At 42.3% G+C, this 19780-nt stretch overlaps 1 protein-coding gene across 3 annotated transcripts in view; it reads left to right on the top strand.

The window, feature by feature from the left end:
- The first annotated feature begins 2299 nt into the window (after positions 1 to 2299).
- grik2 (glutamate receptor, ionotropic, kainate 2) overlaps positions 2300 to 19780 on the top strand; it is a 221194-nt gene continuing 203713 nt past the window's right edge. For 2 of the 3 annotated variants that reach the window (XM_062399698.1, XM_062399700.1), the window contains exon 1: positions 2300 to 2774. In XM_062399698.1, coding sequence (XP_062255682.1) covers positions 2657 to 2774 — 118 coding nt within the window. In that variant the 5' untranslated portion in view covers positions 2300 to 2656. The remainder of the gene's footprint in view (positions 2775 to 19780) is intronic. The other variant, XM_062399699.1, reaches the window with a different exon arrangement.

Genomic DNA, 19780 nt, shown 5'->3' with positions numbered 1-19780 from the left:
AAAACCCCTTGGAGAGACGTGACCTCCCGTGTCTTTGCCCGACCTCTATGTGGGGACGCTTGTCACCTTTTCGGGGTTTCTCCTCCTCCTCCTTCGCCTCCTCCTCCTCCTCGGGCTGATGCCTTCGCTGTTGTGGGGTTGAAAGACATTATGGGGGTCGTTAAATGCCATCCGTTATCCGCTTTATGAACGATCCGTAGAGAACGTCTCTACTTAACGGAGGCTGCATGGGAACCGGAGGAGGCAAGTCGCGCATTAAAATCCCATAGTTGACGAGCACATAAGCTTTAAATCAACTTTATCATCACACAGCTTTGCCCGGTGGAGGGACTCCGCTCAGCCTGGTTAAAAGCCCTTTACAAATACACAAAGGGGCAATTGTAGAGCTCTGGCTCAATGTGTAAAAGAGCTGGATATATATATAAAAAAATAGAGATGAATATGTGCCCTGCTGCCAACATCCACAACCACCTTTCCGGCTTTTACGCACGTCTATCAGACAACTGCGCATTAATGTTAATATTTGGCTGCTGCTTCTGATGATGACCTCTGTGCGAATTAAATTATTGCCCATTCAGGACGGTCCTTGCACGAAGACAGACAAACAAATATCAGATGTGTTTGTCCTTCGTTTCTGCGGACAATCTCTGAAAGCTATAACTTACAAATGAATACAACTAAAAGCAAACACTGTTAAATATGAGACATCTGCTTGTGGGTTCATTTGCATGCTGTTCAATTTTCGGACTGAACCCTGGGCAAAATTATGTCGTAGTTTCTTAAATCTCATATTGAACAAAAACAACCTTTTATCTGTGCGTACAACTTACGTATTCATTACAGCTTCCCCAAAATGTGGGACAGCCAAGCTGGGTAGGGTGTTGGCCTCAATAAATGAGTGTTAATGTGGGAGCAGGCGGCACAGGGAAACATTATTTAACCTTTGGGCATAGATCGTGTCAGCACATGGATCTGATCCAAACACGACGAGCCGCACGGAGCAGAGGAAACACTCCAAGAGGAGCGGAGGGGATTCACGGAAGAGCTGTCCGTGGTGCTGAAACCGCATCCAGGCGCAGACTTCTGTAAAGCACCGTCTCTGTCCGTGGTGCTGAATCAAACTCGATTTATTTCCTCCCTTAAAGCACGGTGGCTGTCCACTGTGCCTTATTCCACACACTGGACCCAGAACCCGCCCGCTGTGTGTGTGTGTGCTGCTGAAAACTCCTCGAAGCAAACACTCTTTAGACAACACTCCACTGTGGCCTCAAGAATAAACCGTTCTCTCATTCGCAGCTTGTCGTAACTCTTGATGAGATATTCAAGTGATGAGATTAGAAAATCAAAGGTTCTCCTGAAAACTTGCTGCTGTTAATTCTGTTCAGTAAATATTACTGACAATTTGTAATTGGGGCAATTCATTTTTTTATTTCACACCATGTTTAAATGATCTTGCCGGATTGAGTGAAAACGCTGCATAAACATTTGCACATCTTGTGAATATTAGAGCAATAAAGCGTGCTGCTGCGTATGTCACAAAATATGAGAACATGGTAAAATCGTGATTGAATTTTTTGATTTATTTGTAAATAACAGGTAAGAGGCCACTGTCCAGACTGTGGAGAGATATTACAGTGGAAATATACTGAGGAACTATCCTCTTCTGTCCGACTTTGTCAGTAATTCGTCAGTTATCTAAAAGAACAGATAGTTCTTGCGATCACAAAGTGTAACGAAACGCATGAAATCAACATTTGATGACGAGGGTCTCGGCCTTATTGGGAAAAAGTCGAGGGGGGGGGGGGGGTAAAGTAATAATTCCAGTGAGTGCGGAAAACAACAGAGGCCATTCATCATGTTGAGTGTGCGGTGACAGGCTCGGTTCACGGAGCCCTCACACGAGTCCAAGCCTGAGTGACTCCTATCAGAAACAGGCGGTCCCTCCACGTTTATAGATTGGCTTTATGTGGCTGTGCACGACGGCGCGCCGCTGCAGCCACGGCCATTGAGGCCAACCGAACCGAGGAGAAATCTGAGTGGGGACCGGCGAGTGGCGGCTCGGCTGACCGGGGGACACGGCATCGGGCGAGAGGAAGGGAGGAAGGAAGGGGGGGTTTTGAGGGAGGCGAGGGAGGAGGCATGACACTTTAGGCAGGAGGTTCCGATCACTGTGGCCAGCGGGAGCCGAGAAACATGCCCGATCTGCTCCGTGCGCTCTCCCGCTCCTAGTGCTGGCTCGACGTCAGATGCTGTGCGGCAGTGCAGCAGGAGGAGCTCGGGCTGGCGAGGCTGCCGCTCCACTCTCTCACCACCTCTCCAATCTCTGCCCGTGTCTCTCACCAGATGGATTCCTTCAAGCGCTGCCCTGCCTAACATGGACGCCCCGCCACCTACTCCACCACCACCTCCACCGTCATCTTCCTCAACTGAGTCGGAGGGCTGCCTCTCCTTGGCGCAGTGAGCCGGACACGCAGTGCTGTTTCTTTTTCTTTGTTTTGGCCAAATGGATGTGGGGAAACCGCTGCCCAGCCCGCCGGTGCTGACCATGCCGTGATCCTGCAGTCGCCCTGCTTCACGTCAAAGGGGTGAAAGAAAGAAACATATCTGGGGATTTACCGATTCAGGGATTAAAAACCCTGTGCAGCACACAAGCACCATGAAGATCGCCTCCTTGCTGATGTTTAGTGCGAGACTCGGGTGCACCGTCAGGCTTCTACTGCTGCTGTTACACTGTGTGGGATATTCTCATGGGATGCCACATGTCCTGAGATTTGGTGAGTTACTACTTCTGTTTCCTCTCACGTCACCCCTCAAGTTTGATTGGCGTCTTCTCATTCCCATAAAGCATGTTGCTCTGTGTGTGCGACCTGTTGGAAAATCACTTTTTCCTCCCAAATGGAAAATAGTTGGAGTTGCTTTTCTGAGAGTTTGACAAGTTTCCTGTTACGTGGAAATACACGTAGGTAATGTGGAGCTGGCGCAGAGCTGCACCGCTACTAGAGAGCTGCCAGAAATAGAGACGAATATACGAATGATCTGTGAGTCCATGAGGAGGCAACAGTGGACAGTGTGTAACTTGTTGCTATTTAGAAAGTTTAAAGTTTAAAGGGGTTAACGTTTGTGGACATGACATCACACCCTCATGCGCGTGTGTCCAGTATCTGATTGGTGTGATGTATTTATGAGTTTATGCCGCCCTCTCTGGTTGCGTGCGTGTGCGTGCGTGTGTGATATCTTACGTGACGCCAGGGTATCTGTGTGTTTGGTACTTGTAAAATAAAGTCCGTTACAAATTCATGTCGAGCTGCATGTTTATAAATATGTTATTGGTCTCTGTGTGTTTGTGTGTGTGTGTGTGTGTGTGTGTTTGTTTGTTTGTGTGTATATATGAGTGTTAAGAAAACACAGACAGTCAAGTGTTATTAATGGAGTCAGCTTCATTAGTGTTTTATTGGAAGAATAAGAGGCAGATTTGTTCATACTGTGCCTCCATGCCTCGTTCATATTTCAGGAATGTGATGAATATTTTATTTTTCTCAGAGGGAAATTTTTTGGCATGATCTTCAACAGTAATTTTTACCCTTAAAATTCCCTTTAAGCAGAAGGTAAAGAAACAAATCTTCACACCCTACAACAACACAGTGTGGTTATCTTACAACTGCGGGTATGATGCTCACAAATGTGAAAGGTTGCAGATGTCTGGTTTATCATAGGTTTGAATTAGTCAACATATTAATGCTGGGGCCAGCTGTGGGCCAGAGGTGTGACTCCGACAGAAGTTATTTTACAATTTTTTTTATAATAAGATGTATCCCAGCCCTCGTGTATTTTATCAAGAAAATACACAATAACATGGGTACACGACCGCACAACAGTTGGATTAACATACACAGATATAAGCAAACTGATCATATAGCAGCACACACAGATATAAATTCATATCGACAGATGCACTTTGTGTTGAATAACTCCACCGTTTTTTGTTTTGTGTGCAGTGGCAGAATAAGCAGAGGTCCGCAGTAATTAAATGCACGATGTCCATTTCATTAATTCATAAATGCAAATTGATGAGGTGCCGATTGATTTTTTTTCTTCTGTTGACCGAGCTGTGGGCTTTGGAACGGTGTGTGAGAGAAGTGTAAATGGATATAAACCCCGGCCTGCTGGGTGTCTTTACATTGCAGGTGTAAAATTCAAATGCCATTTCCTCCACTTGTACCCATGGCATTCTTGTTTGTGGAAGTAGGCTAACACGCTAATACAAAGAGTAACATGGCTAATAAGCATTGTTGATATATAAGTGATTTGATTTTAATCTCAACAAGAATGAGCTGTAGGGACGTTTATTGATGTAGCGGCAGGATTGTGTGTTCTGAGTAGTTCGAGGAGCGCGTCTTTAAATTATGAGCGAGGGCCTCACAATATGAATCACATCTTGAAATATCCACTGTCCAAACTGGGCAATATTTAGCTTCACTTCTTGAATTGTAACCTCACAAATGGAATTTCCTCTATTTCTGCTGCAGCTTTGACTGCCTTTAATGCAGTAACCCCAACATTACATCTCTAGCAAGTGTTGTCACCCGCAAAGTGGAACAGCTCATTTAGTCGTATAAATAATTATAGTGCAAAAGTAGATGGATAACTAACCAACTGATTTTCATTTAGACTTTAAAGAAAAACAGCCGGAGTGAGATTGCCATAGGTGTTTCTTTTGATCAGTCTGACCATCTCCTGTGATTAAATAAACCCTTTTGCAAATTCCCAGAGTGAGTTGATTCAATGAGACATTTGGAGCAAATAAATGCAGGTTTGAGAAGTTTTTTAAACACCTGCACAGGGAATAAGGACATCAAAGCAGGGTAACAGTTCAGAGCATTGATAAGACGTCGTGTGGGTTGAAAACAGAAGCTGACATGATGATAGAAATCAAAGACCTGTTTTTTTCTATGGCCCAAGGTAAGATAATAAAGATTCAGATCAGATGTAAACAACGTAATGCCAACCCCAACAACATGTCACCTGACCCTGTAACTATGACGCAAAACCCCCACCACCCACCCCTCGCACTGCTGAAACCTCCTGGAGCTTTTCAGGAGTTGTGTGGTCGACAGGTGAGGTCACGCAATTGGATGTTTGGAGAGGAAGTCAAATTTAGGTTGACTTCACAGGAATAGAGCAAGAATGTATTTTGCAAATTCCCTTACATGAGCTGCTGGTGGAAAGCAAACGGTTCACCCCTTTAAAAGTTAAGGTCAGGGGAAGTGATGCAACTTCAAGACTGTGTGGAAAGTCATGGATTCATACAGAAGCTTTCATCACAGCCACAGAGTCAGGGACACCCACAAGGTTCAACATGTCCAAAAGAAGCAACATTAAGCAGAATAATGTCTAAAAATGCATCCGTTTCTACTGGCACTTTATGTCTCTGTGATCTCTGCAGCACAGAGAGTGCATTAGGTGCGTCGGCGCTGGCTGCTGTGGTCGGCATTAGAATGAAGGTCACTGTCTAATGGGGCGGACAAGCCAAATGTTGCAGGTCGAGGCTAGAAAAACTCCCTCTTCAGAAAATAACTCAGAGAAGCCTGCCTGTCAATAACTCAACAGGAAAGTTGACATTATCCTCCAGGCTGTGACCCCCCCCCCCCCCCCCCCCCGCCTCGCTGATGCCTGGTGAGATTTGCAGAGGAATGCAAGCTGCCTGGAAACAAAGAGCGCATCATCGCGCAATGGAGGGCATCAGGTATGAAATATGAGGTGATAATCACAGCACCCTTCAATGAACAAGCTCATATCTGATCATCATTTTATCTGTTTTCTAGTTTATCAGTGTATCTGTAAGTGGAATTTCTGGAAGCTTGGACATGTTTTTGATTATAATGAACCCTGATGTTAATACCAAAAGCACAAATCCACAACAGACAAGTGGACTCTTTCCTCCTGTTTGAGTGAAGCTGTTGTAGAGAATTACTGAGCCTGAAAGTACAAACCCATATTTAATAATTTATTAAATTCTCCAAGAGGACCCAAAAAAAGGGTACTGAACTCAGAAACTATTTAGAGAAAGACTTATAGGTCACTGGTGTTTAATGGGAAACTAAGAGAAAATCTAGATTAAGTCAGCATCATCGTTTAGCAGGCATCAATTATTTCTAAAACGCATTCTGTGAACTGAAGCTGGGACGTCCTCATACCAACGTGAAAAATAAATCCTAAATTGGTCGTTACTTTCCTCGAGAATCTGCAGGATCTGCCCTCTCTCATCCTGTAAACTTTGAATTCCTAGTATCCATGCAGGAAGGATTGTGTCCTTTACGTGGAACCTAAGGGATTCAGGATGAGCATGTAGAACATCCAACTACGAGAGGTAGTGTAGAAGCACAGGGAATATGATCAAGAAATATTGGTACGAGTATGAGCAAGTAAAAGTATTTTGCAATGGCAGGGTGATCATAGTGAGCAAAGCTGAGTCTTGGTAGGACAAACTGCAACTGGGACATTTGGTGTCATAGTCACATAATCACAACTTAGTGCTTTTAGAACCAAGCACATTCTATTTCTGCCTGTCTTTTGTAATTATTGAATTATTGAAACCACCACACTTGCCATAAATACTTTTTCGGACGACCGATGCTCCTGTTTTTCTGCAGAGAAAAATCTTTCTTCGAGACTGTAACTGAACACAAAATACTGTGATCAAAGCAATCTTCTGTTTCAGAGACAAGCAAGCGGCAGATTAATATCTTGTGAGTCCACTGCGAGGAAGGAGTGAAATGAGCTTGTTTGCTTTGTGGCCGGAGAGGGCACCTTCCTGCCAGTGCTTAGAAAGCTGCAGCTCTCCGAGGGTCTGGCAGTGACAGATGGTGGAGGGAGAGAAAAGGCTGACGTAAAAATCACTTTCAACATGTTTATCCACTTAAGCACAGAAAAAGTGGCGACAGCAGGGAGAGAGGGCGGGGGGGGGGGGGGGGGGGTGCTTGAGGAACAACGTGCCATGTATACAAGGCACCTTTCACTCAGAGACCTCATGCAGGGCCAGAAATGACATTTGTTAACAGTCCAGATGTGTGGTGCTGATCCTGAGAGTGGATGTGGACGATCAGTGAGGAATTAAAGCCCTTTTCAAATCAGACCCTATTCATCAGAGATCCTATTCCCACAATGACATGCATATTAAGTGTTGCTCTGATGTTGCTGCTAATGATAACATGGACTGGATATGAAGTGAGCAATTGTTTTAAAATGGGTAGGGACGATATTCTAAGGTTTGTGTGCATTTCTCCCGTCCTGTTTGTTGTGTGTATGCGCAGGAACGCAAACATCAAACCTTGTTTTAAATTGCATGTGACCTGATGTTCTCCATCACAATACATCACTACAAGGGAAAGTGGGATCTGATTGGCTGGTTTGTGTTTATATGAAATTGCTCATAGCCTGGGAAGAGATAATTCCGAATAGTACAAAGACGCAAAACAATCTTTTCGGTGGTTCAAGTGCTGTGTTCATGATAGAGGTCGGAGGAGGATCTTTGGAGCTGACAGGAAGGTTGTCATCACTCAGAGAGTCACTCCTTACATCAGAAAAGCACTGGTCGGTGAAGGGAATGACTCTGGACCCTTCATCTGCTGAGTGTTGTTGCTGACCATGTGCCTCCACAGCTGATGCTTCCGTCTTTGGGTTCATGAGAACGCAAGATTGATCATACAGAGTTAAAATATCCCCATCGTTTGAGATTGAATATATCAGAAGAGGAAAATCTTCCCCCAGACTCTGCTGTAATGCATCACGTGTCTTTTTCTGTTTGTGTAACAGCCAGGTGGACCTTGACTCTGCTTGACTTGCCAGATACAGCTCTGTGAACGCAATGCGGAGCCAAACCTGGTTGTGTGTGTGTAGTCTTCTGTTAATACAGAGGTTAAACCAATTATAGAAAATAAATTAGAAGGGCTCGTTGGAGTGCTACGGAACAGCTGTTTTCAACAGCTTCTTTTCTTTATGCTAAGCTAGGCTAACAACTTCATAACCTCTATATGCTGAATGGTCGACACTGCACAGACACACAGGGACGACAATCCCCGACATGAGAGTATAAGTGACAACAATAATTGTCATGTTTAATATTTGCTTGTTGGATTGCCCGTTATGTTTACTGCCTGCGCTGTCACACTTCCTAAATTTGTGACGCCACACGGGAGGAAGCTCTCCCTGCAAAACGCTCCTCCTTGTATTTCCACGACAGCTGTTCCAGGACACGGACGGCTCTTTCACAGTTGGCAGACCATGTTTACAGAAAATCCACTGTGACATTAATGCGACATTCCTTGAACAGGGAACAGAAAACGAACCCACAACAGTTATCAAATCATGAAATTACACACGTTTCAGACGTTGGACAAATGGAAGTGAGATGTTAGCAATCAGGTCCCACTGCAGTTAGTGTGTGTGTGTGTGTGTGTGTGTGTGTGTGTGTGTGTGTGTCTGTGTGTGTGAGTGATGTTGTGCTGATTTTAAATTGTTTCTGGAACCAGCTGTTGGAGGCCGTGCCTCCCCTGTGGCTGTGTATTGAAGAGCAGCGTTTCCAGTCAGCTGAGCTTACATCCAGCTCACAAGGGAAGTGAGACATGAAATCTTGAACACAATCAATAGTCGTGATGGCAGAAGAAGTAATGACAATAATAACAATAAACAAGAAAATGGGGTGAAGGTTGAAAAATGAAGCAGATTATGGATTGTAAATTGCACTGTAGTCAGAAAGGCTTCCATCAAAGGAGACTGGGTCGTTTACGTAAAGTACTTGGCACAAAAGGCTCTGCAGCAGAGCATGATTAATAATATGAATCCAAGCAGCATGTTAAAGATTCAACAGGGACTGGGATGAAAAAAACTGAAAGAACAGGGTTACAAAACACAAGCCGGCAGAGATGTAGCTCTGAAGAAACACAATTCACAAAAGGCCTTTGCATCTATTTAAGATTTTGATCCAAAACATTTGAGGGTATCATGGTTATTTGTTTCATATCTGAAAGTAAACACATTTTTTCACGTGCCTTTTTCAAACCATCTTGCATAAAATTGAGTAGACTTGTTTTTATTTACTTAACAATATAGTAGTTTATTAAACCATGTAACTAACTCTGTCTGCATCGTCCAGCCATCGGTGGCTCCATACTTTTTATTTCACTCTCACTTTCTAATCAATATTGATGTGTATAAAGTAGTGCTTCTTTACTTCTTAATATTAATCTTAATATTGAAAATGACAAAACCATGTGGGAGTACTACTGCATAAACATTTCATACATGGTTTATAAAAACATAATGTAGTTATGTCACAGACATTTCATGATTTATCAACGATTACATCTCCCATCAGGATGAGATATTAAATACATATTACAGCTGTTGTTACCGTTCATCTGTTTATACGTCAGTGTTTCTTTTGCTGCAGACAAGACGAGTGAATACATTAATACATCAAATACATGTATACTTTCTTATCAGCTTACAACTACTGTAGTATTGAATATTTTTTCTCTGCTTATGAATTATGAATCGAAAAAACAACCGGAAGGACCTCTTATGACCTTGACTCTGCCTGGGTTGCCAGATACAGCTCGATACAGGCCATGTGTTTCCAAATCTGGCAACCTCACCAGTCCCAGAAGACACTGCCAATCATTTGTGTTTGTAACCTACTTGCTATTTAAATATGAAATGAATTCGAAGGGCTTGTGAGAGTGCTTCATCCCCGTCCAACTGTTTTTATCTGCTTCATGCTAAGCTAGGCTAACTACATCACAACCCCTACTTGCTCTTGTGTCTGAATGTCAAATTCACACATACAGAGCAGATTGAGCCTGGGATTGTGAATGGTGCAGTTACCAGCAGAATACAGTGAGAGCGGGAGCTTCAATTGTCTTTCTTCATGATCTTACAATCTCCAGTACCATTCAGTTGCTTCTCCAGCACTTTGGATGTGACACTGCGCTCAGTATGTTCTTGATAAAGCAGACGGAGTCAGATCCTCATCTTCTAATGGATGATTTTCTGGCAATTTGTTTGCCAGCTCTACTTCTTCCCGTCTTGGATTAGCAAGCAGGAATTAGAAGAAGTGCAGGAAGTCAAGGTTATCCGAGCTAGCATTGGAGCTATCATTTCAATTAGAGGCGTTCTGGTTGAACTACACGTGACCTCAATCAGACTAAACTAATCTGATTTGATGGGACCGTGTCAAGCAGGATTTTTCTTTTCTTAAAAGGAAGATACCTTTAAAAGAGGAAAAATCAATTTCTGGCAATTGCCCTTTTTTGCATGGAGATGAATTTGATGCTTGAGTAACCAGTGTAACAACAAGTTCCAGGAGCGAATAGCTTTCTTTTGCCAATGCCATTATTATAATCTATAGTCCATTTAATGAAAGAAATGAACACGTCCTCCACTCTGTAATGTCTTTGAGACAAAAAGCCTCCGGCTGTAGCAGATTAATGTATGACATTTTAATTTTTACGATGGATTTAGGTTTTTACTATTATCGTTTTCATCATCTTCAAAGTCCAAGCTGTTCCTGAAAAAGATCGTCCATGGCTGCTCCTGTCACTTTTGTCGTCTGTAACGTGACAGATGTGGAGATCGGGCAAAAACCTGCTTTCGCTCTCCAGCATATGTGAGAGCGTGCACTGAAACACAAGAGACAATGCAGAGCACAGATCGTTTTTATGTATATATTTAGACTTAAGCCCGCTGCTGTCTCCTTCAAGCGCCTTTGTGTTCATTATGCCTCTCTGCAGTGTAAATGTAGTTTATGTACTGTGCCATCAGCGCTTCTTTCACCACTGAGTGCTCTGCAGGAGAGGTCTTTCACTCAAGAATTGTATATAGCAATTTACTGGAAAACATGTTTATGCCTTTGTCTGTAACTCAATTAACAGTGGAGACTGTATGCAAAGGCGGCGGCTGCTTTACGACACCGAGATGAGCATATCAATACAGCCTTTATCTTTTTGCCAAAGCTTTCAGCTTACACTCTGGATGTGATGCTGCAGTGATAGCGGAGTGATAAACCCAGACTTGGCTCCAACAACATTAAGGATTCATCTGTATAAACAAATAAAAAACAAATATGAACTCACCACTACAGCCAAGAAACATGCATTGATTTAACATTCAAAGATATATATATACAACAAATATAATACTCGCACTGCTGACACACATTCAAATATGTTTCATATGAGAAATTGGTGGTAGTGGCCTGTGATTGGAACATTACCATTGGAAAAATATGGGCAGTGTAAAATAACCAGTTATACTCTGTCCTTCTTCAAATTCGACAAGAGTGCCCTTGGGCAAGGCTCCACAGTTGTTGGTTAGCAGCCCCTAAAGACACTTGCAGTTCTATTCAAAGGTTCAGATGTGAGTGTGTGTCACCATATGAATGTAAAACAGTAGGTACCTCTGCTAGTTTCCTACAGTCATAGGGGAACTGTGGTTTAATAACACCTGTGTTTTATCAGAGCTCCGTCCATCAGTGTTATAACAACACTGCACATGATTGGTGGGAAAAGGTGAAAGTGAGTGACCCTATACCTTGTTCACTCAGGTTTTGGTCTGTAAAGTGTTGAGGGTTTTTACAAAGGACAGTGAGAGTAGCAGTCTCAGTTTGTGCCTTCATTGTCCCCATTGTACTCACCCAGGGCGTCGTTCCCAATCTGTCACTGGGTAAACATTTAACCAACTCTCTGCCATTAGTTTGTTGAGTACAAACATGATTACATCAATCATGGGTATAGGGATATGAAAGTAGCACATACATTGTGATACAACAATCCGAATATCCATTCTAGTTTCTCTCTGCTCAGCTTGCCTGTGTGGAAGGTCCAGGGTTGGTGAACTGGAGTCTTTTATTTGACTGTAAGTGTGATTTACAGTGATTTAAATTAGTAAGTATTTATAGTTAATTGTCTCTATATGTCAGCTCTATTCTTAACATATGGCATCAAGGAAGCTGAGGTTGGAATGACGTTCATTGATTCTTAGCTAGGCTGATTCACCACATAAGAGGCCATTTTCTAAAAAATGGTTGAAAAAGCTTTCGGCCTTCAGCAGCTGAAATTTATTCAGAGCATTTATTTGTGATCTGAGATATTTTGTTGATCGACAGTTTGTGCTGCCAATGGCTGGAGTGTCCAACATAGAGAGGTTAAACTGTGGAGCCTGTAAATTTTGTCAGTGTGTGAGTGAGTTACGTTTAGGATCACCGGTCCATTAGATCATGATTCCTCTTTAAATATTCTTTGGTTTCTAAAGGGTTTGGAAACCATGAATGGTCACGGTGGGCCTATCTATCTTTTAAGCTGAGTGGTATTTAAGACACAATGTGTCATGGTAGCAATGACATAAAGGTTAATGGTAGAAAGAGAGTGACGGTATAGTGCTTAATACAGAGTCGTTCAGGACCCGTTTTCTGCTTGTGGCCGTGTTTGCTGACACAGAATGAACTTCAGCTCTTTCACAGAATGGCAACACTCATTGTATCATCCTTCACTGTGGGTAAGTCAAGCGTATAATGTGTCACTGACTCTTTTTATGCCCTTGGCAGCAGAGGCCACATTCAACCATGGCAGAGCTTCCCTTCACTTGTTCTTCCAGTTTAAGATGATTCCATTCGTGAGAGTGCAGCTCTTTACTGCTCTCATTCAAACACACGTGGAGAGCCGTGCTCAGTGAGCGTCTGGCACACTGCAATTAATAAAAACTATAACAAATCAACATTAATTTAAAAACAGTTTTTTATATTCTTTATTTGTTTAGTTGGAATTTCTTACAGTTGTTCAGGTCAAGCCGCTGTTTCTAAAAGGAAGTTAAAAACGTTGTAATATGGACTGTATGTATCTGCCAAATCCAAAGAAAAAGAAAAGAACGAAGAAAAGTACATTGAATAAATAAGAAGCAACATTAATTATTAAAACAGAATCAGGGCAAGGAACTACTGTGAGAATAAATAAAGCAGGTTTTGCTCATCGTTAAGTTGTTTCCTTCTTCTTTCCCCCTCTCCCTTTGTTTGTCTCCTCTTCGATTTCTTCAATTTTTTATATCGCAAGAACTGAGCAAACTCCACATGCTGATGAAAAGTGTGTGATAAGGCAGAACATGAAAACCTGACATGATGATTTCCAATCATCTGACCCGATGTCGTCATCTCTAGTTTGGACTAATGTGTCCAATCAAACTTACTGAGCTGAAGCTCATGTGTAGGTGGGTGTAGATCAGTCTGTAAACCACCTGCACAGTTTGTGAAGGTTAATCTTATCCTTTGAAGAGTATGATTTCCTTATTCAAGTTATTTGATTATTAGAAACAGGAGTTGGCAAAAAACAACAATGTTGACTTACCTGCTTGTTTTAGCGCTTTGGACTGGATCACGTGTTCTCTGCCTCGGAATGGAGATGACGCCATTGCCATGCAAATGTGTGTGTTCAACCTTTACATCATTCGAGGTAGATAGATCATCTGAGCCTGTAGACGTTTCACATCTCAGCATGGAGCAGGTTTCATAAGATGTCCTGGACATATTTCTTGACGAGACCTTTACGAAAGGGCTTATCACGTGGAACACCTGTCAGTAGCAGTGCATTGTGAAGGTGTCTATGTTGATGCAGGCTTGTAAATATCTGCTTTCAACATGGTATCGTTTAGGCCTCAGTGCCTAAAGATTTTTAGTATTTAAAGTGGTTGTATTATTGTGTATATGCCACTGCTGTCTGTCAAATTCAAAGTGTCCGATGTAAAGAAGCCTTATACTGAAATGTAGAATAGGAAATTCCCCACAACACTGGTAGCGCAATTTCCTTTCTGCCAGTTCCCCTCCATATCGACTTATTTCTCCTTGCTGTTTTTACAAAGCATGAGCAAATGAGATATTTTTTACTTAAATTACTTTATTTGCCTTTGCTCTGCCAGTCTGAATTATCAGCCCTCTTAAATTGACTTCAGCAGTGGTGGCTTTGTAAGCATTACACTGTGTCCTGGCCCACAGCCAACACACTACTGGTAAATATATTTAAATCAGTGCTAAGCTGCTTAAAATATTCATATTTCACTCATAGCTGGTTTATAGAAATTTAAAACCTGTATCTCAAGCTGGCAAAATCAGTTACATGGATAAAAAATATATATGTATATCATTTCACACAAAGAGAGGGAGCTGCTGAGCGGTGGCGAGGTATAAGCCCGCGTGCACAGTGTGTGTTTTCCTGATATGACTGGCTTTATTTGCTCCGTCTCTCCTGGCTGAGAGAAGCAGGAGGATGCAGAGAGGATTCATGCCATGTCCCTCTCACACTCGTGTTATACATGCGAGGTGATTATTCTGAAAGCCGCGCGTGTGAGCGTCCCTCCCTCGGTTTGAAACAGAGTCGCTGCCACGCTGCAGGGTTTGGCCAAACAAGGCGAGCATGTGGGTGTAATTAGCTGAGGGGAAGATGCTGACTGGGGTTGAGCTGGAGGTGACTGTGGACAAACAGCGATGGAGACTCTCTGTTCCGGGCTGTACTGGGACACGCTGAGGACATAAGTGACCGGATCCATTCCCCGTATCACTGTGGCAGTAATACAAGCCAGGACTTCTCATGACACGCCGTCCTCTGCTCTGGCTGTTGCCTCCTTGTGGTTATTCCTACACTCCAGTCACTGCCCGACAGCTGCATCCTGGAGCCACAAGGTCTCTGTGATCTTAAGAGGCCACGGCAGGAAGGAATCAATTTTTTCACTGCTCTGTTTTGCGTGGTTCAGAGTCATCTCGGAGCCTGTTTCTCATGACTGCTCTTAATTAACACAATGAGCAGAGCTTTAGGAGACTCGGAGCACTTAAAACATACTGTATTTTCATGTGCGTCAAAACAGGATTCATTCACGGCATTATGTTGTAGGTCACCTGCATTTTGGAAACAAATAGAGCTCGACGCACAATCATGGAAGAAAATAGGCTTTAAGAATAAGAGTACGCCTCAGACTGTGTATTTGAGTGTAAAGTGTTTCACGACCTGTGTCAACAGCTGGATTGATTAAAATGTGTCTCTTTGTGTGCCATTGATCCTCCATTATGCAGCATGTAGCAGTGTCATGCTATAATCTCCTCCTTCCTGAGTTTCTTACGGAGGACATAGGACACCACATTCTATGCATTTGAAAATATTTAAAGGGGAATTATTAATTTCATCCAAACGGGTATTAGAAATGCTGGAAATCTGAATATACAGTTATGTGTATTCAAATATATATGTATATATATATATATATATATATATATGGATATTAGATTTATATATATATATATATATATACATACCTTGGGACAAAACTTAAGTTCAGTGCTCTGTTAAACTTGGCCTCTAGCTGACGGCTGCATTGATCCTGGAATAAGCTGTGCTCATTACAAACTTCATTGTTTTCCGTTGTGCTGCCCTCAGTTCAACCTTCATTCATTAAGGGGCTGTGACATCCCGTCCTGTCATAACAGCTATGAATATAATGAGGGGCAAAACATTTTCTTTTACATTCAAATGATTGGTTTCAGTTTGACTTGACAAATTAGGAAAACATGTTTATAGAAACTATGCTCTATTTATGGCAACAAAAAGTAGTTTTCATGTGAGAATTTAATCAGTTTTCTCTCTGAGACAACTGAGGGCAAATAGAATCAGCTTGAAGAGAGCCTAGTTCATAGTCGTAGCTCTGTTACCCTGTGACTGTGCGGATGGGTCGGCAAGTCCAGGTGTTTGCTCCAGATTTCCTTGAATGTTTCTTTTGAGCTAAACAGATAAACGAGCACATCCAGGATTTTTGGTCTCCATGCAATTTTGGATTTCTTGGTCATTCATTCTTTCTTAATTTAGCTTGATCTTAAAAGTTAGCCACCCGTGTGTGGGACCCGTCAGTCCAAGAAGACATGGGACTGCTCTGCCCAAAATAAGCAGCCAGGTGAACACAAAGCAGAACACAGGGATCTGTAGTATGGCAGCCAGAAGGGTTGTTCCATCACTTGAAAGTCCTCTTGTCTGTCTGAGTTGTACAGATGTCTCCATCGTTCCCCTAGCTACCTGGAGACAGGTGCTCGGAGACCAGAGCTGTGTACATTGTAAGTAGACGTCTCTGAATGAGAATGGCAGAGAAGCCTCTCCGAGTCAATAACTCATTTGGAAAGGGTTATAAATGAGAAGGATGGTGCTGAGGGGAAGGTAGCCTGTATCCCGCCTCAGGTCGCTGAAGAAACTGGAATAATAATCCTCCAGGAAAATCGATGAGAGAATGCAGCGCCGCAGGGACAAATACCAGCAACCAGCCCCCTTTTCTGCACCACACAACTCGTATCCGTCAATCGGCTGAATTTCTGCTGATACAGCATAAACCCAATTCGCTAAAATTGGTGAATACAAATTTCAGGCCATTTAGATTGGGCCCGTGGATGGAGAGTGATGGGTTCCCTCTCCCAGGGGCTGAGATTATATGTCAATAATGTCCTCGGTGCCAAGGAGATTCTTTCATTAGCTTGTATTTAGATTGAAGTGTCATCCATATGAGAGGCTGCTGCTGCATCTCTAAGTGTCTCAGCAGTGTGTGTCTGTGTCAGTGTGTGTGTGTGTGCGTATGTGTGTACGTGTGTGTGTGTGTACAACAGTCAGGCTCATTCTCATCCTCAGCTTTAATGGAGTCATCAGTCCGAGTTTCCAGCAGCAGATCTTCCTGTCTGATTTACTCACAGTGTCTCATCACAGGTGAAGGAGAGTTCAGGCCCATTCACAGGTGGGACACGAAAGAACGTGAGCTTTTTATCACTTTAGAAATAAATATACAAAAAATGATTGATATTCAATCAACAAGGTGACTCTAGACTTTTAACTAAAATCATATGTTGTTTTTAGGGCTCTTACTGGTTTGGGGCCGGCTCACATTGTCTGTATTTCTATAAAAAACATCTTCTATGGCCGGGTTTCTAAATAAACAAACAATATTTGCGAAAGGAAGTAGTCAGAAGAATTTTTTTTTATGAAAATGCTCCAAAATGATGGATTACCCTATAAGAGAGAACTCACAACCAATTTATCTAATTTCAATATTATCTAATGTCTTTCTCTCATAATGTATTACTCCATTTGGTTATTTTTTATTTTATTGTCTTTGAATTGTTATTACATTATAAAGCACTCTGAGATGAATCTTTTGAGAATTGCTCTTTGAATAAAGTGGACCGATATTGTAATGTATATAGTTATTGCAAATTATACAATCAATTTGTGATACAATTGGAGGTAACAAAAATGGTGAACTAAAGAATAAAAGCAAAAGATCTGCTCAAAATACACGAGATGGGGACACACAGTGACAGAACCAGAGGGGCGATCGAGAGAGAGAGAGAGAGAGAGAGAGGGGGAGAGAGAGAGAGATGCAGCAGGTGGACTTGGTGATGGTGTTGATAAAGATGTTAATTCTGATGGAAATGCTGCCAACCTGTCTGGTCGCCTTTGCCCTGCAGCTGATGGAGCCCACGACCCAGCCCCATGTTTCCTGGGTCAGTGGAGCATTTTGTGTACATATCGCTCAGGGCTGCTCTCTCTGTTTGTGTCATATCTGGGTTACAGGTCAAAGAAGTCAGGGCCCGGGTCGTCTGCCCTGAGCTGCTTTGGTGCTCGATCACCCAGAAACTGGCTCCACATTTTGATTTTTTCTCTCATTAATGTAACACTTGAGCAGCCAGGACACTTCATAATGTCCTAATTTGCAGATAGTTTTTTTTTACCTTCCGTCTTTATAAAAATATGTAGTTCGATTTTTCTCTAGGGATATCGCCGGGGCTGACTTTTAATTCTCCTAATAACTTTGACTTTTAAGGCAGTTGTCAGTCTTGTGCCTTCGTGATCAGTCATTGACAGGATGTCATTTTACACACTATAAAAAGGGGTAAACAAAGAATGAGTAACAAAACAGAAGTAAGTTTTTGGAATGATATATTCTCACCCTCCACTTCCGAAAGGGCTGATTGTGCTTGTGCTTCTTTTAGCTCATTTAAGGTTTCTTGATAACACCTGTTTTGCACGTGCAACAGGATGCACATTCATAGTTAGTTACAGATGTGATACACATTACAGCCAGTGGTTTACTCCAGTGAACATGGGCGTAAACAATGCATGATTTAAAATCCCTTGAAGAAAACAACTCCTCAAGTGATCCCTTCAACACACCTGTTGGACATTTATTATTGCATTTTGTTAAGTAATACTGAATGTTGACACAACTGTTTATATACACACTGTATACATTACAGTTTACATTCTTTTGAACATTTTCTAAAGCACGACCAGCACCGGGCTGTAGGCAGATTGCATTTCCTCCAGTCAGCCATTACTTTGGATCATTTCAATGGGATGAAAAACTCACTTGATGTTTTTTGAATTGTTTTGGCTCTTGCTGAGTGTTAAGTTCAGCTGATTGAAGCCCAATGAGACAAATTGTGATTTGTGAATATGGGCTCTACAAACACAATTGGATTGATTGATTGATCTATATAAATACATAGACAGTTAGATAGATATATAGATAGAAAACAGCTGGAGAGAGTTAGTTTAAAGCCTGTGCCAAAAGTTAATGTCATCCTGTTATCAGGCACCACAGTATAGTACAGCATTATTATATTGGGTTTATTGTATTGTGACGATGCTGTCGGTACATGTGACACTATGCCAAACTGAAGTAGAGGGGAAACCAGAGTTTAGGAGAACACACATTTCCCATGGAAACTGTGGTAGTGGTTGGCTGGAGCGGTTACTTAGAAGTTACTGTTTTACACCAAACACACATCTTTTATTTTGTTCCTGCGGCTGAAAATAGAACCCAGCAAAAGCACTATTTCCTCCTCTCTCACTAAGGTTTCCTGAAAACTCAACAGCACAGTTCAGAATATTACTGAGCTGTTAAAAAGTGAAACTACTCAATAGTTCATGTTTATGAGTCATTTTTTAAAATTCTTACATCTCCAGTAGGAACCAGCTGGCTTGATGCTGAGAGATACACACACATAACGTGTCGAGAGATGGACGGAAGCTGTAGCTGGTTCTTGTCTTTAATTGGAATCTTTTGGAAACAACAAGAATCCATCAGCACTATCCTTCAAGTTTCATAAAACTGTACATGAGGGAATGGTAACCAGTGGCCGCCTCGAGTTAGGAAATCAATCAAACAACACAGAGTGGGAGGCTTTTGATTAAAGGTCGGCAGGAGATGTTTAGACAATCTGAAGCTAATATCAGTGTTGATATGAGATTTTATTCGTGCAAATTGGATGAAATTCAGTGAGGTCCAGTTCTGTAGCTGCACCTTGTACATTTTTTTTAGTACAGCTTTAAATGAGTGTGGCTTCCTGTGCTTCGTGGAATCATGTTGCATATTCAGTGCAGTTTCCCCCCTTTGCTCATTGTGCTCCCAGTGAATAACTGCACCTGAGTGTTGCATTCACAGACATTTGTACACTAAGAGAAAGCGTCTCACGCTCTGCTGAGCTGAGACTACAGAAGCACTTCAGGCGTTTCCTGGAAGTGCTGCGACATCACAACCAGCAGGATCACAGATTGTTGTGGGTGTGTTTTTCTATCCACACCCTACATGTCTGCGTTTTGTGTCTTTTCCCCCTCTTCTTTTCCGACTCCTCTTTTCCCGGTCAATCCCTCTCGAACTGTGATTCTCCTGATCTGTCCTGTGGAATTCTGAGGGGAAATCTGTGCATCTCAAA

Source organism: Platichthys flesus, chromosome 11 (assembly GCF_949316205.1).
Source record: "Platichthys flesus chromosome 11, fPlaFle2.1, whole genome shotgun sequence".
NCBI classification, from domain to species: Eukaryota; Metazoa; Chordata; class Actinopteri; order Pleuronectiformes; family Pleuronectidae; genus Platichthys; species Platichthys flesus.
The sequence above is the reverse complement of the archived record's forward strand: the minus strand, read 5'-3'. Positions and strand labels throughout refer to the sequence as shown.